Source organism: Phoenix dactylifera, unplaced genomic scaffold, assembly GCF_009389715.1.
Source record: "Phoenix dactylifera cultivar Barhee BC4 unplaced genomic scaffold, palm_55x_up_171113_PBpolish2nd_filt_p 001146F, whole genome shotgun sequence".
NCBI lineage: Eukaryota > Viridiplantae > Streptophyta > Magnoliopsida > Arecales > Arecaceae > Phoenix > Phoenix dactylifera.
In genome coordinates, this window is record NW_024068487.1 from 85,166 (window position 1) to 104,505 (window position 19,340).

At 36.4% G+C, this 19,340-nt stretch overlaps 1 protein-coding gene across 1 annotated transcript; it reads right to left on the reverse strand.

The window, feature by feature from the left end:
• Positions 1-378: 378 nt before the first annotated feature.
• On the reverse strand, positions 379-14,297 carry LOC120108044 (tRNA (adenine(58)-N(1))-methyltransferase non-catalytic subunit trm6-like). Its single transcript, XM_039121600.1, has 13 exons — positions 14,010-14,297; positions 13,757-13,893; positions 12,346-12,466; positions 9,576-9,657; positions 9,435-9,505; positions 6,955-6,996; positions 5,067-5,191; positions 3,614-3,707; positions 2,772-2,965; positions 2,577-2,682; positions 2,405-2,510; positions 2,127-2,213; positions 379-770 (listed from the first exon to the last, which is right to left on the reverse strand). Exons 1-13 carry the CDS (start codon positions 14,147-14,149, stop codon positions 663-665), a joined length of 1,413 nt encoding a protein of 470 aa, XP_038977528.1. The 5' UTR covers positions 14,150-14,297; the 3' UTR covers positions 379-662.
• Positions 14,298-19,340: the final 5,043 nt, after the last annotated feature.

Consider the following 19,340-nt stretch of genomic DNA (forward strand, 5'->3'; position numbering starts at 1 on the left):
GAAGCAACACATCAGTTCTAGCAGTTCAGAGATATGAAATACATTATGACACTAGTACCAGTGCCTATTGAGTGTGCTTCAATAATTATAACATACGATATCTATTTTACTATTAAACTGAAACTCCCTCAGCGTTCCTGTTGGGCTTCAGTTCCTATGACCCCAACCTTCAGTTCCCAAAATACCGTTTCATATACCGCACTTCTCCCTGCCATGCGTTTCTGAACCCTACGCCCCACTAGCGTAGTTGAGATCGTATGGTTCTAAACCCTAAGGTCAAGGCTTCAAATCCTGACATTTAGTATTTATTTATTTTTATTTTTTCACAGCACAAGCATCACATGTGTCATATTCCAGTTCAATAAAAATAACTTCATATAAATATCAAAAAATATATTTGCTGGTTGTACTCATCCCAAGTGGCTATAAAATTCATCTTATAATTATCAAGGAAATGTGATACTAGAAATAATACAAAACGCAGACACATCCCATTGGGATGAGATAGAGAACTCTCTACAAGAAAATAAATTAGGAGAGGAGTACCTCATCTGGTTTGCGTTGTTATGGAAGTCTTCCAAGAAGGTGCGTCTATTGCTTTAGCCTTGCCTGCATTTTCCCGATTGCTAAGAAAACAACACAAGGCCTTGGGATCAAAGCTGTCAATTATTTCCATTGCCAGCTTCGCTGCCGCAAATTCTAATTCCACTTAAAATGTAACCACCAAATGCACTCATCTGCATCATTGGATGAGTACGTGCAGGAAGAACCTGCATCAGCATTTGGAAAAACGAGAAAATATTCATTTAAGGCATCCGTACCACCAAAAATGTTTACCTTGAATCTAAAATATAAAGACCAAGACTACCTAACATGCATTATAACCAAGTTAGACTAAAAGGATATATCAATACCTATTAAAGAAAGTTTACTATCTATGTCGTTAACAGTGAGAACCAAAATTCTTGATTAAACAATGACCTGGCTGGAGTTTAGGGTTAACATCGTTTTTCTCAATACCATGATGTCACCATGGATTAGTTAGCCAGCGTTGGTCATCTTGCACTTCCAGATAGGTGTTGGAGTTCTGAATCTGACGTTGGTCAGATTAGGCCAGCAACATGGCAATTTTTGCCCGAAGACCAAGTGCATTGTCACCACTGTAAGCATTGTTTTCTAATCATCATAACAAAAAAGAAGGGGAGGAAAAGGAGAAGGCAGCATCGGAGGAAGAAGCAAGATCTGGAGTAAATAGTGTTGCAACAAAGTGAGTTGGCATCAACTGATTTGCAGCTCTAGCAGTAATCAACACATGATGACTTCGGATGGTGCTACTGTAAATACTCACTTAAAAACCATACTTTCGCTCAGGATTGCATGGCTTTATGCATTTGTCCTACAGATAAATTGAAAAAAAAAAACTTACAGTACTATAAACATACTAGCTTTTTTCTCCCAGACAAACTCTACTGGTCAACAGGGGTCAGCTAGAATTAACACAAGAAAAAAGGTTAAAGTATAAAGTTTCATTGAATAACGGTGGAGAAGCACATTATTGAGTCATCATGGCCTGTGAACTTTCGATATTTTATAATTTGTTAAATAACTTGACTGAGTGGCTAGGAGGCATCTCTATGGCTGTTCTGAAGATAACCAAGCATGGAAACAACAGAATCAGTCTTAGACACTCATCTCTCCAGTAACAGTCACAAACATCCCACGATTTTGGTGAAAGTTTCGTAGCAAATGGTGACTGGATGATGCTGCACAAGAGATCTAATGAACAATGCTTTTTACCCATAAGGGGGCATCATGGTAAAACCCTGAAAATTAGCTTTCTGTCATGATGTCCTCTTACAGGTAAGAAAAATGTAATTGTTGCACAAAGTTTCTGAAGTCCCATGGTGGCTGAGCTTGCTGATTTGAACTAAACATGCATTTCTTTAGAATGAACAAGAATTATAAGCCATGGATAGATGACACCAAGAAAAAGAAAATAAAGATATACATGTACGTTACTGCTTTTAGCGATCTAAATTGTACCTCATGCTAGCGAACGTGCATATGCACTTACATGTTAATGGTAGGATAATGGCTTTACATTTAACCACATTAGAAAGTCTGACCTGATATTCACGAAGCCAAGGCTCTGAAATTTGCAAATTAATGGCCATTCTCGAAGTTTGTAGTCTGTGCATACATGTTGCAAGAGGCTGCATATTTCACCACCGACAGGATGAGTAAGATCAATATACAGAAATAATCTTCCAACTGCATGGTTAACAGACAACTAATAACAAAATTGAACAAGCCAACAGGACATGGTGCCACAAGTGAGTACTCCTTTGGTGTAGCTTGCATATGAAATAACTGCTAACTCTAATCATACGAAATATAGAGTCACCTGAAGGAATTGGTGATAAATTGCAAATGGTGCAGAATATGACAAAAGTGGAAGCAGATCTTGAACTAAGCTCCCCACCTCCAGTTCTGGAGCGGCAATCATCAAGCTACACAACATATTACCAACAATGAAAATAAGATTTTGCCTTAACCATATTCAGTTTATACCTTACCTGCTAAAGCCTTTTTCCTTCCATAACTTTATAAGTTCTGGTGACGCTCTTCTCCCTGGGTTGACCGACTTGCAACCTCTAGAAGGGTTGTCCCCATGTCGGCAATCTACAATGACATGTACTCATAACATCTGGCAGATCACTTCCAGAAAAACAAACAAAAAAAATGATTTCTTCTGGGGGATAACTGTTCACCTGACAAAGAATCTCCTTCCTGGACAACAGGATCTTCAGATAAAGCTATTGAACTTTTGGAAGCACATTCAGTCAGCAAAGAATCCTTGGTTTGTGATTGTATTTCTGAAGATTGGATATTCTCATGTGATTTGGAGTTTTCATGGTCAAGGTTTTCTGAAGAACAGAGATCAGAAAAAGGAGCTTGAACAATCCTGCATTTGATGGAACACCACACAACTGAATTTGCAAAAGATACTGATTTCCACTTATTTAATAATCAACATAAACCAAAGTGATGGACAGACAACTATTTCATTGTCAAATCTCCATCAAATAAGTTAATGCATAACCACTTGCATAAATTAGGAACATTGTTAGCCAATCAGGGAACTTGTTAAGTTGGTGCAATAAGGCGAAGTGAATACTTGGCTATAGCCTATTGCCAACGAGCAATGCCATTCGCCTAACAATATATATGTGGCTAATGGAAGGAGTGAACATCTGCGAGAAAGCATTAAAATTATAAGAGTATGCGACTAAGCATCCTCTGGTTAAGTATTTCATATACAAGGATGGCAGTTGCAAAAGGGATACAAACATTTGGAGGGGTGAAGATAGAATAGAGAGTGGTCATTCCAGTAAGAAAGCAACTTTGATAAGCCATAAGAACAAAATGAAATACTGGTAGGCTGAGAGAAGAGCATAAGAGTTAATAGGCCAAAGGAGACTAGACAATCTGAGGGATAAAGATGAAGTCAAAGCTATCAGCAGTAGAAAGTAGGAGCGAAGAGGGATAGCACAGTACAGGATATGAATAAGGGTTGCATACCTCACAATATACTTGTCAAAAGAATGCATACCTGCTCAATGTTTCACTATTGAAATTGAACATTCTCACTATATCTGAAGGGTAGGACATTGATCGAAAATAAGTACTGCAGATGTAGCCTATACCTGTCACATGGACAACAGACACCACATTTTAATGTACTCTCAGCAATCCTCGCTACATGCATAATTACATAGTATGATTCATCCTGAAGAAGAAAACAAATTCATATATAGGACGACTGTAAAAACACATAAGAGCTACAATAGTGCACTAACAGTACTTTGCAAATATTAAATGGGCAAAAAGATTAACCATACGAAAAGAAAACCTATTAAAACATGGAACTATTCCCAGACTACTACACTCGGATAATAGCCGTCACTCAATACAATTGTACATTGTGACTTACCAGAAACATGGGACCAATTCATGAATAGTATATGGCAGTTTGAGTTCTAGTACTTGTGCATTTTGCATGAGTCCGTGGGATGCATAATATGTATCATAACCCAATGCTTCATAGGAAAGGACATAGTTAACCAGTTACCTGAATCAGTTTACATAAAAAATAATATCTTAATTAATTCTAATCTCCAAAAGTAATTATCATCAATTCTATTAGTCACACTGACTTTTTTAGTTAATTATTTAACTTAAAGCTATGCCTAAAACAAACATCATTGTTGATTTTGATTGGAGTTGAAGCTACAATCTCATGTCCAATTTCAAAAATCCATGTTGGTTATGTATCTGAGTCAGATATCTATCAAACACTTGGATACTTGGGAAGTTCTATGGTAGCCACTTTAAAAGATTGGAAGAGAACTCAAACCTTCGAACAATGAGTTCGATCCTCAATTTTGATGTTAGGAATGAGTATGTTTCTTTTTGGGAGATTAGTCAAGGATGACAGCATTGAAACAATTTAGCAAAATATTTATTTTATATCCTTGAGTTAATTGGAAAGTTTGAGAAACATATATTTAAACATCCTAACAAACAATATCTTTTTAATATTTTCTTTTAATATTTACATAAATAATATTTAAAGGCATAATTATAATTTAGTCAAAATTACATTTTCTGTACCCCAAGTATCTTTTTTTTCCTCCTCTCCAGCCAGACATTTGCTTACATGTTTGAATCTGATTCTCATATCCCTGTCCATGCAACACTTGCAATTTGGAATACTAATTTCCGCAGAAAATAATGTGAACAAGTTTAAACTCGGTATTCTATCTATACTAATTCATAAAACAAGAACAACTAGTATTAGTCATCTACTGTAGTCAGCTTTTATTGTAGCCTTAGCCAATCTTTTGTACATTTTAAGCATAACTGTGTCTCTTCTCCCCAACAATACCAACCATGATATGGCAGTCATTTTTGGAAGTACTTGGTACAAAATAATTGTGGTACAAACCTTTTGACACTTTCCAATCTAAATCCAGAACTTCATGAATACTGAAAAATAGAACTACCTCCCAACCGTTCTGCAATAGCTCCAGTAAGTAGACCTCCAACCATATCCACCACAAGGATATCTGAGTATGCACCAACATTAGCCATTGAAAGCAGGAGAGATAGTGTGTCCATGCGCAAAAACCTAAGAATCATAAAAGGAGAACATCAATGGAGAAAAATGGTGCTTATCAAGCAATAATTTATTAGCTATTGCTAAGGGGATATGCTAATAGTACAAGTAAACACGCAACTATCAGAAACAATATTATGTCATGGCAATTTCTTTTGTTAAATTGAAGGACACTCATAGATGAGATGCTACCATACACAACAGTCTTTATTTCATTAAGGAAAAAAGACAATAATAAAGCACAATAAATCAATTGTAACTTTGAGAATGCCCCGTTGAAAGCATATAAATATTTAGATTGGATTAATTGGATAATCAGCAACTTCTCATTAATGGTTTTTTTCTCATTAGTTTATAGATATGGCCAACCAAATGATGTCAAAATCATCTGACATACTTACAAAAAAAGTCGTAATTCATTAGAACACACCACTTCCACATCTTATGACCATTGAAGCAAATTACGATTCACGCTCAAGTAAATGAGCGCCAAGGCTGAATTAGTGCATGTGTGAGGAGTTGTGCAGCCTATATACAAGCTTCCCACAGTACTAGCAGCACAAGTAAAACTACACCATTTTAGTCTTTGCAGATACAATTATATATCCAATAATTTTTACCATGAATCTTGAGCTTATTCATGTCATCAAAATGTAAATGTAGCAATAAGGTTTTGGTTCATATGACTAATAATTCAAAACTACACAAAGCATATGCCGTACAATAACTAGCACACATTTTCAAATAATTATAATGAAGTATTACTTAGAAATCAATTTCATATGTTCAAAATACACACAACAGTATGAAATGATGAAAATAGCTCCATTTTTTTCCAAAAAAAAGAAAAAAAAAACATCTGAGCATCTTAATACTGGACTCTGAAATATCTGACCATCTTTGCATGCTAGTGTGTGCCAAGCATCAGCACAGGTAGGCAAAATGTAAGATTTAAGTACCGCCACATATCAATCGGCACCAGTAAGGTACGGGCACCATACCAACACGTGTGCAGTACCTAATTTTTGATATGCTGACATATGGAGGCATACCATGTGTCAGTTCAGAACCATATCATACTGGCTTTGTACTGTACTAGTAAGGTACTGGACAGGTACCAGCACTTTAAACCTTGATTCTTATCACGATGGTCCTATCAAGAAGATGCATGATGTGCAACATTTCAATCGATGTCTCGAAGACCATGGGGCTTGAAGAGCGAAGGTCTGAATGTTAGAATAACTCAGTGAATCCATCAAAGAGTAATTGCAACACATACACTTAAAACAAGTCATCACCTCTTTTATATGGCATTCATATAATGCACATGTACAAACATAAGCAACTAACACAAGTCATATATACAAACAAAATCATAGACAATGAAAAAAATACTGAATAACAGATATATCTCTTCACAAAGAATATGATCCTCAACAGAAGAGAATGGCAAAGCAAGCCTTGTAAAACCAACTTCAATTAATGGGCTATTTGTTGGTTACAAAAAAAACTACAAATACAAACTATTCAGCACAAGACAGATTAAAGATATAACCCACTCAAGCAATTGTAAATACAAAGTCTAGCATTAAAACAAAAATGTTGTCCACATATTAACTCATCAAAATACACGACAAGACGACAACATTTTTATTCCTTCTGTCATGGTTGAGCATCTACAACATCCTATATTTCTATATCTCCAAAGCAATGCCACAAACAACTGATATCCAAATAGAGGGAACAAAGAATACAAGAATTTTGATTATAGTTACCCTATCCGAGCAGGATATTTCTTGAAATATGTCTCACATATACTGCAAAACAAACAAAAGAGCATAACAAGGAAAAGGATTTAGTTACACGCACAAATAAATTCGATTGCACATCCAAAAAAAGAATCAGTAAACACTCATGCCAAAGTAAACCTGGTTCCAGCATAAAAAGATATGATGGTGGTATCATTAAGATAATACACTCCATAAAACAAGCATGACATTGTCTCCTAAAATTTTAATTTATATTAATCTATCATGAAGCATGATTACGTTGTAATATTTCAAAATCTAGAATCTACTACCATAATTGTTTCAGAAGAGAAATATGTATTCTTTGATGTAACAAACATGAGAACAAAATAATTATAGCCTCAACAAAGTCTACTCTTTTTAATATTAATTAAAGCAATAAACATTAATAGGAATAATGTAATCTTCCCTACAGGATAGTATATGAAGTACCTTAGCTTAGATGTGACCTTGTCCGAAAAGCTTAAAAAGTATCAAGTTTTCTTCTTTTTTTTTTTAAGTCCAATGTGTTATCAAAATCTTATAAAAATGCCTTTTGGATAAATAGTATAATAGATCAAAAAATGTTGCAAAAAAAATCATAAAATATCCTACAATTAGCATGAATGATACCTCTTACTGAGGCACATATAGCACTTCTAAATATATATCTTTTTCAAGTTCTTATTTCCAACAGTACTTCTATTTATTTAATGCACTGTTGGACTACAAATATCACGTGAAATGAGCACATTATGTGGACTACCAATATCACAGGAAATGAACACACTATACAATAAGAATACTACAGTCAAGAGGAGCTTTCCAAAGCTTAACATGATAATTATTCATCGATATGAATAATGAGTCATTCAAATATTCTTCCAACTTACTTTCTACTGAGAGTTTAAGATGTTGTAAACTAATGTCCTGGATGGTTTTGCTAAATTATCTATAGATCTGCAACAGAACAACTCTTTTGAGATATTAGGTGTTTACACTGGTTTGATAAAATGAAAGCCTTACTAATTTAACCAAGAACAATTGAATTGATTAAAGAAACCCTTGTCATATGCATAATAGTTTTGGGCATTGTTATGCATGTCCAATTTAAAATCTTGAATTGTTTGCTCTCCAAAAGAGTGCGGTGATACATGAAACAATGATAGATGTTAAATCAAAATCCTAAACTAAATCTAAAAGAAAAAAAAATGCAGCATTTCCTCACTGTGATCACCATAAGTTCCTTTAAAATATAAATAGAAAAGAAAACTAAAATGTCTGAGAATTATAAATCACTTTTCACATTATAAGGAAAAGAAAAGCACTCCTACAGCAGGAAACAACATTTTACTTTGTGATATTGAGACTGAAAGATGAAATTTAAGGGAATTTTGTATAATGGTTAATTCTAAACCATAGCATACGATTTCCTTTGGAGCCGGTAGTGCATTATCATGATAACCATGGAATGCCGTACCGGCCGGTACGGGCTGGTACGTACCGGTCGGTCCTAGACCGGTACTGGAATCTCCGGTTTTCTTGTACGAACCGGCCGGTACGAAGCCCACAGCGCGAGGCGCTGTGGTTTTTGGCTCGCGGTACCGGCCGGTATGTACCGGACCGGACCGGTACCGTACCGGTCCGGCCCGCCACCGGTACGCCGACCGGTACCGGTACGGCGGACCTTGATGATAACAATTATAAAAGCTTTCAAATAGAGAATCAGGATCATAATTGAAAATTGGCACTAACAAATGCATCACACATTACTTTCTTTGTTGTTTTATTTCCAAGATCCATAGAAAAATCCTTTCACTTCCAAATCATTTTCTTTGTAAACTATTCCAGCTTCCATCAGACATCTAATTGTTACACTCCCTTATAAAGGATCATGTACAGGCGAAAAACACCAGACGTCAATATGCATCAAGTATCAAACTAATTTAATAACCCATATAGGAAAGTTTGATTATATGTCACACAGAAAAATAGTTAAAAATTAAGTTGCAATAGTTGATTGGGTAGTTGTTGAACATACAAATTGCACCATGATATACCATACCGGGTGCATACTGAGCATACCATACCGTACCGGTACCAAACCGGGACGTGGTGCAAGGGACATACCGAATATAAGTACACCAAACCAAACCCTTATACCGGGTGTACTAACATTATACTAAGATGGTACCTGAACAAGTTCCAGTACCGAGTTTGTGAACTTTAAATTACACCATACTGAAAAAACTCTGCATCCCTCTATGTCTTATTCAGTTCCACGTAAAGGTAATAGATCAAGGAAATACTTATGATGCTGAATAGAAACATTTAATGGAAAAACATTAAGTTTTATTTAGACACCGGTGAATCTCATTTTGCTTACCTTCCAATGAATTTATTACTGTCAATGCATGAAAATAACATCAAAACAAAACGAAATTAACTTTAAATGACAGTTTTATTACCTTCGAGTAGAAGGGCGCCTTAGAAGTACCTTAGGAGCATATTTCTTCTGTTTCTTAAGCTTGTATTTCTCCTGCAGATGGATTTTTTGATCAGAATTTTTCAAAGAACAAGGCTTCCTAAACTTTTGACATTACACTCACCTGTGAAAAAGCTGTTTTCGTTCCAAATGTTGAGCTGTTAGCTATAAGAGCTTCCACAATTTCATCACCAGTTGCACCTTCCCTGATCAGAGAAAAGAAACATTGAATGTCAATAAACTGGGTCCACCAATCCTTATAATAATTAAAACTGAGATAAATGAACACTTGATGCTGTTAAAAACGAAAGTTTTATATTCTATTTACTATAAAGTCCAACTGAATTCTGAGAATTGCTTTTCCAACAAGAATTGATACTTACAGTTGCAACCTTCATATCTGTTAAGCCAGATTGAACTAATGAGGAAAGACTATCATTTTTTTCGCATTCAAATATTACTTTAATAATTTAAAACCTCAGTAGAGTCAATGATTAACAGCATTGCAGATGTATTGACATTTCAAACATCGAATTCATCAAGGGGAGGAAGTCTCTTCAGCATATTAGAATATCACAGTCAACATACCATGGGTTTTTTTACCCAAAAAGGTACATCCATAATTAAGTAGCTACTTCCACCAACCTTCAGTAAGCTTCATTCAATTTTGCTTTCTATTAATACCTACAATGAGCCATGTTCCGTAACAGCATGGTTTAGCATCTTGTGAATTCAAATTCATCCACCACCATGTCACATAATTTACATGAAAATGACCAATAGATGCAATTGAAAACACCCCACCAGTGTCACCCCCAATGCATAGAGACAGAAAGGGAGGGGGGGGGGGGGGGGGGGGGGGGGGGGGGGGGAAGAGGGTGCGGGGGAATTATTATTACATAGAGCCTCTATATTATTACATAGAGCCTCTATATATTTTCATTGGACCTTAAAGTCCTGATAACAAAAAATTGATATTTTCAAATTGGATATGCACATGTACAAATCAAGAGGTGTGTACACACACACACACACACACACATATATATATAAAGGTTTTAAATTTTATAGGACAGGGTTGTCCTGATTTTTCCACGGAACGGAACACGCCCCCGTCCAGATACTTGGTACAGGGGATGTCTCAAGACGTGCTAATCAGGATGCTGGGACAATGGCAGGACGGCTGTATCCCGACACTCGGGATGGTACTCCATTACATATATACTACATATAATAAGACAGATTTGAAATCAGCGAATATTCCTATTCCATTTGTCAATTATAATACTGAGAATAACCCATGTTTATCTTAAAATACATTAACTATCTCATAAGTTTTCTTGCCATTAACTACCCCACGCACATTTTCCTCCTTTCCCAATCAGATCGGACTTCATTCATAAAAGTCCCAAACAAATTGGACTCTATTTCTTTAATTTGACTCTTAAACATATTGGTCTCAGATTTGACTCTTAAACAAATTGGACAACTACTCACTCTCTCCTCTCTTCCCTTAAACGTGTATTGCACATGCCTACTTGCTAGTGCATGTGTATGTATATACATACATACATACATATATACATATATATACATATACATGTTTATATACACATGCATCCATATATACATATACACATACATACACATATACATATACATGTACATGTAATTGTGTGTGTGTATTAAAAAGAGCGTCAGGGGTCCTTTGAATCTATCAAATTTGACCTTTGAAGGAATACTAATTACTTACACAGAAAACAAAGAACTTTATTATTATCGCTACAAATCTCAAGTCTAACACCTTATTATGGTACATATTTTTTGCTCTCTAGCCATCCATATCTCGACAACCCAATCCTATAATTTTAAACTCCAACACTAACAACTGAAAATCTTGAATACTGTTTTGTTTTGAATTTTAAAAAGTTTCCATGCAAAAATTTCCTATAGTGTTTCTAGAGAGAAGTATAGCTTTCCCATACCTTGTCTAGGATACAATCATATCCTTTTCTTAATTCAACTAAAATCCAGTAATTTAAATTATGTTTTCAAAAAATAAAATTAAATTATATATCAAATAAACTTTCAAAAAAGTAAATTTATCTAAGGTGATAATATCTAGCAAATACATAACTTTGGCTTCAAAAGGACTAGCTTTGTTTTTTAACATACAGTAAAAATCAAATAATTGTCTATTATTAAATTATGCATTTAATTTTTATTTTTTGTTTATATTTTTCATGTATTGCATGTGCATGGAAGGATCCTATTGAAAAATAGTCGAGGGTCAGCTCCACGAAGCAGTTGAGGGTGAAGAGGGGTGTGAAGGAAGGAGAAGGAGAAAGATAACATCCCTAGTTTAGTAACTTGTGAATTTCTCATATAAGTTCCCAATGTTCTTTTGGAATTCATCAATCAGCAAACAGCTAATAAATAATCTAATTACCTAAAAAAATTGCAAACAATAGGCCTATGAAAGAATGAGAATAACTGGTGAATTGCATTAAAGTTCAGTACGCATTCTTCAATAACTTGGTTTTGATGGCAGTAATGGTGCTTTGAACATTTTTTTTTTTTGAATTGGTAAAATAGAAAAGGCAGACTCCCCTTGAACAAAGTCCTAGATAGGCTCCTGGTTGTCCACTAGCATTAGAAGGTGGTTATGTTTGAATCTCCTTGTTTATGTTCTAATGCTACAAATTTTTAGTCCACTAAATAACACCTACTCACACATGCTTAAAGAGGAAGGCCTCGATCCTGGTGCATCAATTATTACATGAACAAGTGACAGAAATAATATTTCCAACCAACATAAATTTATGCGGAGCTAACACAAAAATGACCGAAACATAACAGAAAATATTAGAAGAAAACAAAAATTATCTCCAAACCTCCTCATTGCATCTATATCATCACTAGACAGATTTTGAGCTGTGTTATTGTCAATCAATGATCTATTATCTTTAAGTTCATCTATTGACTGCCCATCATCACTTTCTTGCATGCAATTATCTGCAGGTAACAAAGGGCTGGTGAGAATAGTTGTCAAGTAAAAAAGTCAGAGAAGTAGATAACTAAAACACGAAAATAACAGCATGATCCAACATAACTTTTGGTTGTAATTAGGACTTTCATGTTTGTACTCTTACTAAAGTTTAAGAGGTAACTAATCGTTTACCTATATATTCTCTACTAATAAATAATATGACCAAAACAGCATTATGGGTCTTATCTAATGTAACTTTTTCCAATATCCAGTCTAAAGCATAAAATACAATGCGAGAAGAAGCATCTTATTCCACCAGGATAATGATAGGCCATCTACAACTACAAAGTAAGAGAAGTTCATAGGTAAATGAAGTCTTTGGGATCATTATATTTGATTAACTTTTCATTATCCATCCAATGAGACAACGCGAAGAAATTTTCACAAGCGATGAAGCAGGCAATGCTAATGTACAACACGTCTAGGTCTAATATGTCGAATATTGGTCTACATGTTATTTTTGGTTACTCAGTAATGTTATTAGAAGTCGGGAAGCTTCGAGTCACATTAAATATGAATCCAATACAAAGCAAGCAGACAACATTGGACAATTTTGGTCGAATCTAGTTTTGGCACATCCTATCAACTTAGTTGGAATATTAGGGTTATCCCACAAGTGCAAATGTTAATTCCAAATTATGTCGAATTTAAGTTTGAGCTAGTTTGATCCATCATCTGCATTTGAGCTTACACGACCCACATTCACTTTTAAAATTCATTGCACTAGAAGAATTAAAGGAAGCTAGAAGAATCTAGATGTTTCTTGGAGGAAGGACGAGAAGAATTTAAATTGGCATGGAAAGCAGGCAGATTATGGACAGTCCCTAGAAAGAATGGATTAGAACTGACGGATTACTGGGTAAAAGGGATGTGGAATTCGGCTTCAGAATTATCATGACAAGATGGCATGCAGTCTGTGATTTTTTTGGGTAGGTTCTACACAAAGAACACCATAGATATGTTTAAGCAGGAACAGACCTTTATGAACAAGCACACCAAAAAAGGGTCCAAGAAACTGACTGGAATAAATTGCCCGCTCACACCACTGATTGCAAAAAAAAAAAGAAAGTTATATTGCTTAAGGCCACAACTTGAACTTGGTGGAGCTATTAAACTCTGGTGGAAATCAAGCCTGAGCTCAGGCCCTTTTCATTCATATTTGAAAGTGTGTGTTCGAGGATAAACTCATGCAATACAATGAAATAATAGAAACGACGAAGGCCAGAAGGCGAAAATATAGTCAAGAAAAGAGCGACCATGGGACGGAGCAGAGGAAGAAGCGATGCGTGTCAGATGGGGACCGTTGGGGCCGGTGTCGACTCGGAACAACGAGCCAAAGGGGCAACCGATCAAGGGGCTCAAGAAGCACTTCTTGTTCCCAATCTTCAAAGTCCTGCAAGAAAAGGCACGAAAAAAGAAAGAAAGAAAGAAAGAAAGAAAAAACTATCATCTGTGAGTCTTGAACCATCGAAGAAATATAAGAACCAGAATCCAAGAAAAAGCACGAACGCGGCGGGGGAGAGCCGAGCGAAGACGAGGCGGTCGCCGTCGTTGATGTCGAGGAGGACGCTGCAGCCCTCCCACGTCGTCCTCGGATTCGGAGGGCGCAGGGCCTCCTCCGCCTGATGGCCTCCGCCTTCTTCGTCCATTGGCCACCGATGGTAAAGACTGGGGGTTTGGAGTGGGAGCTTCGGAGGGAAATGCTGCCGTCCTTTTCTTGGGGGCGCGGAGGTCAGAAAGGAGAGAAAAACCCTGGAGGCCGGAGCGGAGCGGAGCGGAAGGAGGGGTTTGAGAGAGGGAGGGGATCAACCCTCGATGGTTGATGGTTGTCGCTGGAGTCGTAGGATTCGGATCACATCTCTCCCGTGTCTCGAATTTCAACGTTGCCCGATCCAGTGTGTTGGGTTTCATAAGGGCCGTCAGATGAATGACTACGTACAAGCTTTCAGGCTACGCTACATTGGGGTCGGCGGACGTAGGTCCGCTGAACTCGAACGCTACAAGTCTGGGCCAACATCTCTAGCCCAAATCCGTTTAAGATGTCTGCCGGGCCAGTCAGCCTGCCCGGCCTGGTATGAAACATTTACATGGTATAACTGTTGCCATATGCATCACATTTTATGGCATGGGTATAACGGCTTTTCTGCAAACCTTTGATCAAATTTTCTCCCCAGTCCTCTAATTTGGGCCAACCATGGTCATTTATGATTTGCATGATAGCCATGATTCTATGTGCAAATACTTGTCTTGCGAGATTGCGAGGGAGAGAGTTGGTGGTGGGGAGAAGTGGATAAGACCTCATCCACTTCCCTGCTTTCCGCCTCATAGCTCTCACCTTTTCGATAAGAGTTTGGGAGCGCAATGTAACGGTCTAAATTCTAGAATGTTACTGAATCATTTTTATAAGAGGGAACTAGATAATACGGGAGGTAGTTCACGGCGAAATTCTCTTCATGCTTCATCTATGTATTAAATATAGAGCAAATTAGATTAACTCAAATTTGTTTTTCTTGTTGAATCGAGATTCATGCACTTTTTACAAGACCTCGAGCCCTCGCCGACTCCCAGCCCTCCTCCTGATGGCTCTCTCACGATTTTGACAAAAGTTCGTGGGACACATTATAATGGTCTAAATTCCAAGGTGTCATTGAATCATTTTTATAAGAGAAAACTAAACAATGCAAGAGGTAATGTATGGCTAAACCCTCTTCACACTTTATCCGTATAGGGCAAAGTAGACCATCTTGAATCTATTCTTTTTATTGAATTCTATATTCATGCACTTTTTACAAGACCTCGAATCCTCTTCCACCATTCATGCACTTTTTACAAGACCTCCCTTCTCTCTTCCTCGTGGTTCTCACCATTTCGACAAGCGTTCGCAGGGCACACTAGAACAGTCTAAATTCTAGAGTGTCAGCAAATCATTTTTATAAGAGGAAACTAAACAATGCAAGAGATAATGCGTGGCTAAACTCTCTTTACATTTTATCCATTTTAGGCAAATTAGATTAACTCGAATTTATTCTTTCCATTGAATTCCAGATTCGTGCACTTTCTACAAGACTTCGAGTCCCCCTCTCTCCTCCTCGTGGCTCTCACTATTTCGACAAGCGTTCAAAAGGCACACTATAACGATCTAAATTCCAAAGTGTAGTGAATCATCTTTATAAGAGGAAACTAAACAAAGTAAGAGGTAATGCATGGCTAAACTCACTTCGCGTTCAATCGCTGGCTATTAAATCCAAGGCAAATTAGATTGACTCAAATTTATTCTCTCTATTGAATTCTATATTTATGCCCTTTAACTCCAATAATGACTTCTCTCCTTCTCGAACCTCCGAGTCCTCTCTATATATACCTACCCCAACTAAAGGAAAAATACATAAAGAAAAAAAAATACTACCATTGTCCATGTTTTCCTTGCCAATTCTAAAATTTTAGTTCAAAGAAGCTCTCCTTCTTGACATTGCCGTTCGCCTCCTTCAACTTTTTGCTGCTTGACATCCCCTCTGTTCTTGTATGCAATCCAATGCCAACTTCGTTGGGGATTGGATGGAATGCATACATCCATTCAAACTCATTAAACTCAATAAAGTTGGCATAGGATTGCATGCAAGAATAGTGGGGTTGTCAAGCAATGAGAAGCTCCGAGAGGAGAACGACATTTTCGAGAAATGGAGCTTTTCTAAACTGAAACTCAAGATTTGGGAGGGAGAAAATAGACAATGGCACAATCTTTCTTTCTTTATGTATTTTTTCTTTAGCTGGGTTGGGTATATATAAAGAGGACTCAGAGGATCATGGAGAGAAATCATCACAAGAGTTAAGGGTATGAATCTGGAATTCAATAGAGTGGTTGCTTTGAGTTGATCTAATTTGCTTCGGATTTAATAGTTAGGGGTTCAACATGAAGTCAATTTAGCCATGCCTTATTTCTTGCATCGTCTGGTTTCCTTTTATATGTGAGGAATTCTTGTAACATCCTCTAGAAGCTCCATCAGCCCAAGGTCATTGCGTCACAGACCATTCGAGATACGGAGCAAAGCGGAGCAGTGTTGGAGATCAAGCATAGGGGACGAAGGTGAGGGTGGCATAGCCAAGAGAAGAGGACCGACGCTCAGGAGGTAAAGAACACTCGAGAGAGGGTTGAGATTGGGATGCGGGCAGCACTCGCTCAGCGGAAGAGATGAGCGAGGAGCGATCGAGTATGCTCTTCCGCGAGATGTTTCTTTCCTTTCTCAGTTAGGCAGCAAACGAAAGAAAGGCAAAGATCATGGTTAAGGTTTCACTTAGGAGAGGTGGGCAAAGTGCTTTTTTTTTAATCTTATACTGAGGCTAGTCGGTCCTGTCCACGTAGGGGCCACTATAGTCTCGATCTGCAGCCGAGTCAATAGATTGGGCCTAGGATATAATTTCTTGATGACAAACACCAACCGAATCTAATATTCTCTTGAAAGCAAGCCCATTAAAATTAGGTTATAAAGCACTAAAATCTGCCCAAATCATTCATAAGCGGCTTGATGAATATAAATCTATACCTAGTAAATTTATTTTATGTGTATATATATCCATCTTGCCAATTCAGTCTGTGTTTCATTGTCAATTATATAACTAATAAATTAAAGTAAATATGTAATCAAAATTAAGAGATTTTGGGTTGGCATCCAAATAAAAAGCAAGAAGAAGGTGAGGAGAAGAAAGTAAATTTAAGAGCAAAGTAAACATGCCACTTATAATCAGGTGAGTCTTGCCGAATCCATACATAACTCAATCATAGAAAACTCTTCATTCAAATCCATTTATTTTATAGCTGCTGAGGCATGCTAGCTGATGGGTCCAGATTATAAAAAGTACACCCCTAGTTCTCCTGGTGCAACTTTGTCCTCTTTGATACCAACAATTTCCATCATCTTGCTTAGCTTCCTTTTGTCTCCCAATAAGCCAATCAAGCAAGAGAGGGGACAGAGAGTCTGCTAGCCTCTTCACTCTTTAAGAGAAATAGTAGATTTTAAGATTTGGGGAAAAAAGGTTTATTGTGATTACTCTTGAATGAGTGGGATTCATGTCACATATGATCTTATTCGATTGCATACATTTTGGGAAAAACTATTTATTATCCTGATTTTTTTATTGGTTATATTTATATTACATAATACCAATTTTTACAAATTATCTAAAAACAATTGATATATGATAAATAATATAATATATAATAAATGGTATAATATATTATTAATTATCATATACATGATGTAATATCGTAATACTATACTAAATAAGAATTAACGTAATATTTTACTAGTGGTAATGATTTACTTTAAGGATTGGCTTTGAATGCATGAATATAGTGTTAACTATTTTTGAGTAATAGTGAGAAGGATATGCCATTAATGATTTATTTTGAATGCGAGGATATGATATTAACTATTTTTGAGTAATGGTGAGAAGGATACACCATTAATGATTTGCTTTTAATGGGAGATTCTATTATGAATATATGAATTAAGAATTATAGTGTTATATCTTTCCGCGATATGTCTTTTGACATTAATAATTGCTTTGAACGAGAGAATATGGTCTTAACTATTTTTGAATAATGGCGAGAAGGATATGTCATTAATGATTTGATTTGAATGGAAGAACTTATTAATACATAGATTTAGAATTAGATTAATGGTTCATTGGTTCTTGAATGGAGAATATATTATTGATTCGGTTTCCACATTTACCACCATTAATTTGTTGTCCACATGACCTCAATTTTAGTATGTATATTTATTTCTCTCTATACAGAGAAATGTAGATTTAGTTATACTCAAGTAAATCTTCACTCAGATTTGGTCAGAACTAAATTGGACAATGGGAGTCCTATATTGATGATTCAAGCTATTAAATGCGATGTATAGTTCTAAACTATTTACACACCAAAAATTTAAAAATTTAGAGAGACCTAGTCTTTGCATCAAATGGTCGAAGAATAAACAATTTGAATAATATAAAACAATACATATTTCTCACTTGATGTATGTATTATGGGTCTCTAAATTATATAATTTTTTTTGTGTAAGCAGTTTAGATATAAAAGATCACGTCTAATGATTTGGATTATCAATTCGAGATCCCCATCATCTAATTTATATCCGATCAAATTTTAGTAGAGATTCACTCATACGAAGCTTATAATTTGGACGACTTTGATGAAATCTAGTCCATCTTTGCCTTGCTTTCCCTCCCGGTCTTCATTTCTGCTTCTCTCGGATCTTCTTCTTCTCCGTATCGAAACCATGTCGATTGCCGCGCTCCCTGGATTAACTCGAAGCGATCTCCAACGGCCGATTTATCTTCCGCTGCCTTCTCTTCTTCTGTCCCACTCCACCTCTGCTATGACTGGACGGTGGTGGCTGTGAATGAATCCGAGAGGACAAGGAAGCGAGAAGGGTGGTTACGGGTCGTTTACGATATGGTTAGGGTCTTAGGGATATAGAGAAGAAGAAGAGGAGGAGAAAAGGAGGAGTGGTACGGATTCGGCATTTACGGAAGATTGTTTCATCAGCGCGATATATATTGGGTTAGCGCTTTTATTGTGCTCCCTCGGACATGAACCTTGGAGCTCTTTTGTTTTTCCCCAGAATTTAAACCAGTGCACAAGGTGCAAATAGAAATTAACCATCCACAGAGACGACCATTTCTTTTTATTTATTCATCATAAAACAGCAAAGAAAAAAAGGATACATTATTTATTGTCCAAAAGGGTAGATGGGTATCCCTTCCTTGACCTTTCTTTCTAAGACACAAAAAAAAGGAAAAATAACAAGGACACGATTATTTAAAAAAAAA

Bases quoted from the DNA above. Each gene is read 5' to 3' on its own strand.
- LOC120108044 (XM_039121600.1), bottom strand. From the start codon at position 14,149: ATGGACGAAGAAGGCGGAGGCCATCAGGCGGAGGAGGCCCTGCGCCCT. The intron at 2,966-3,613 runs GTATGCATTCTT...CATCAAATGCAG, and splicing joins AATAGTGAAACATTGAGCAG to GATTGTTCAAGCTCCTTTTT. The intron at 2,511-2,576 runs GTAAGGTATAAA...TATGTTGTGTAG, and splicing joins AAGGAAAAAGGCTTTAGCAG to CTTGATGATTGCCGCTCCAG.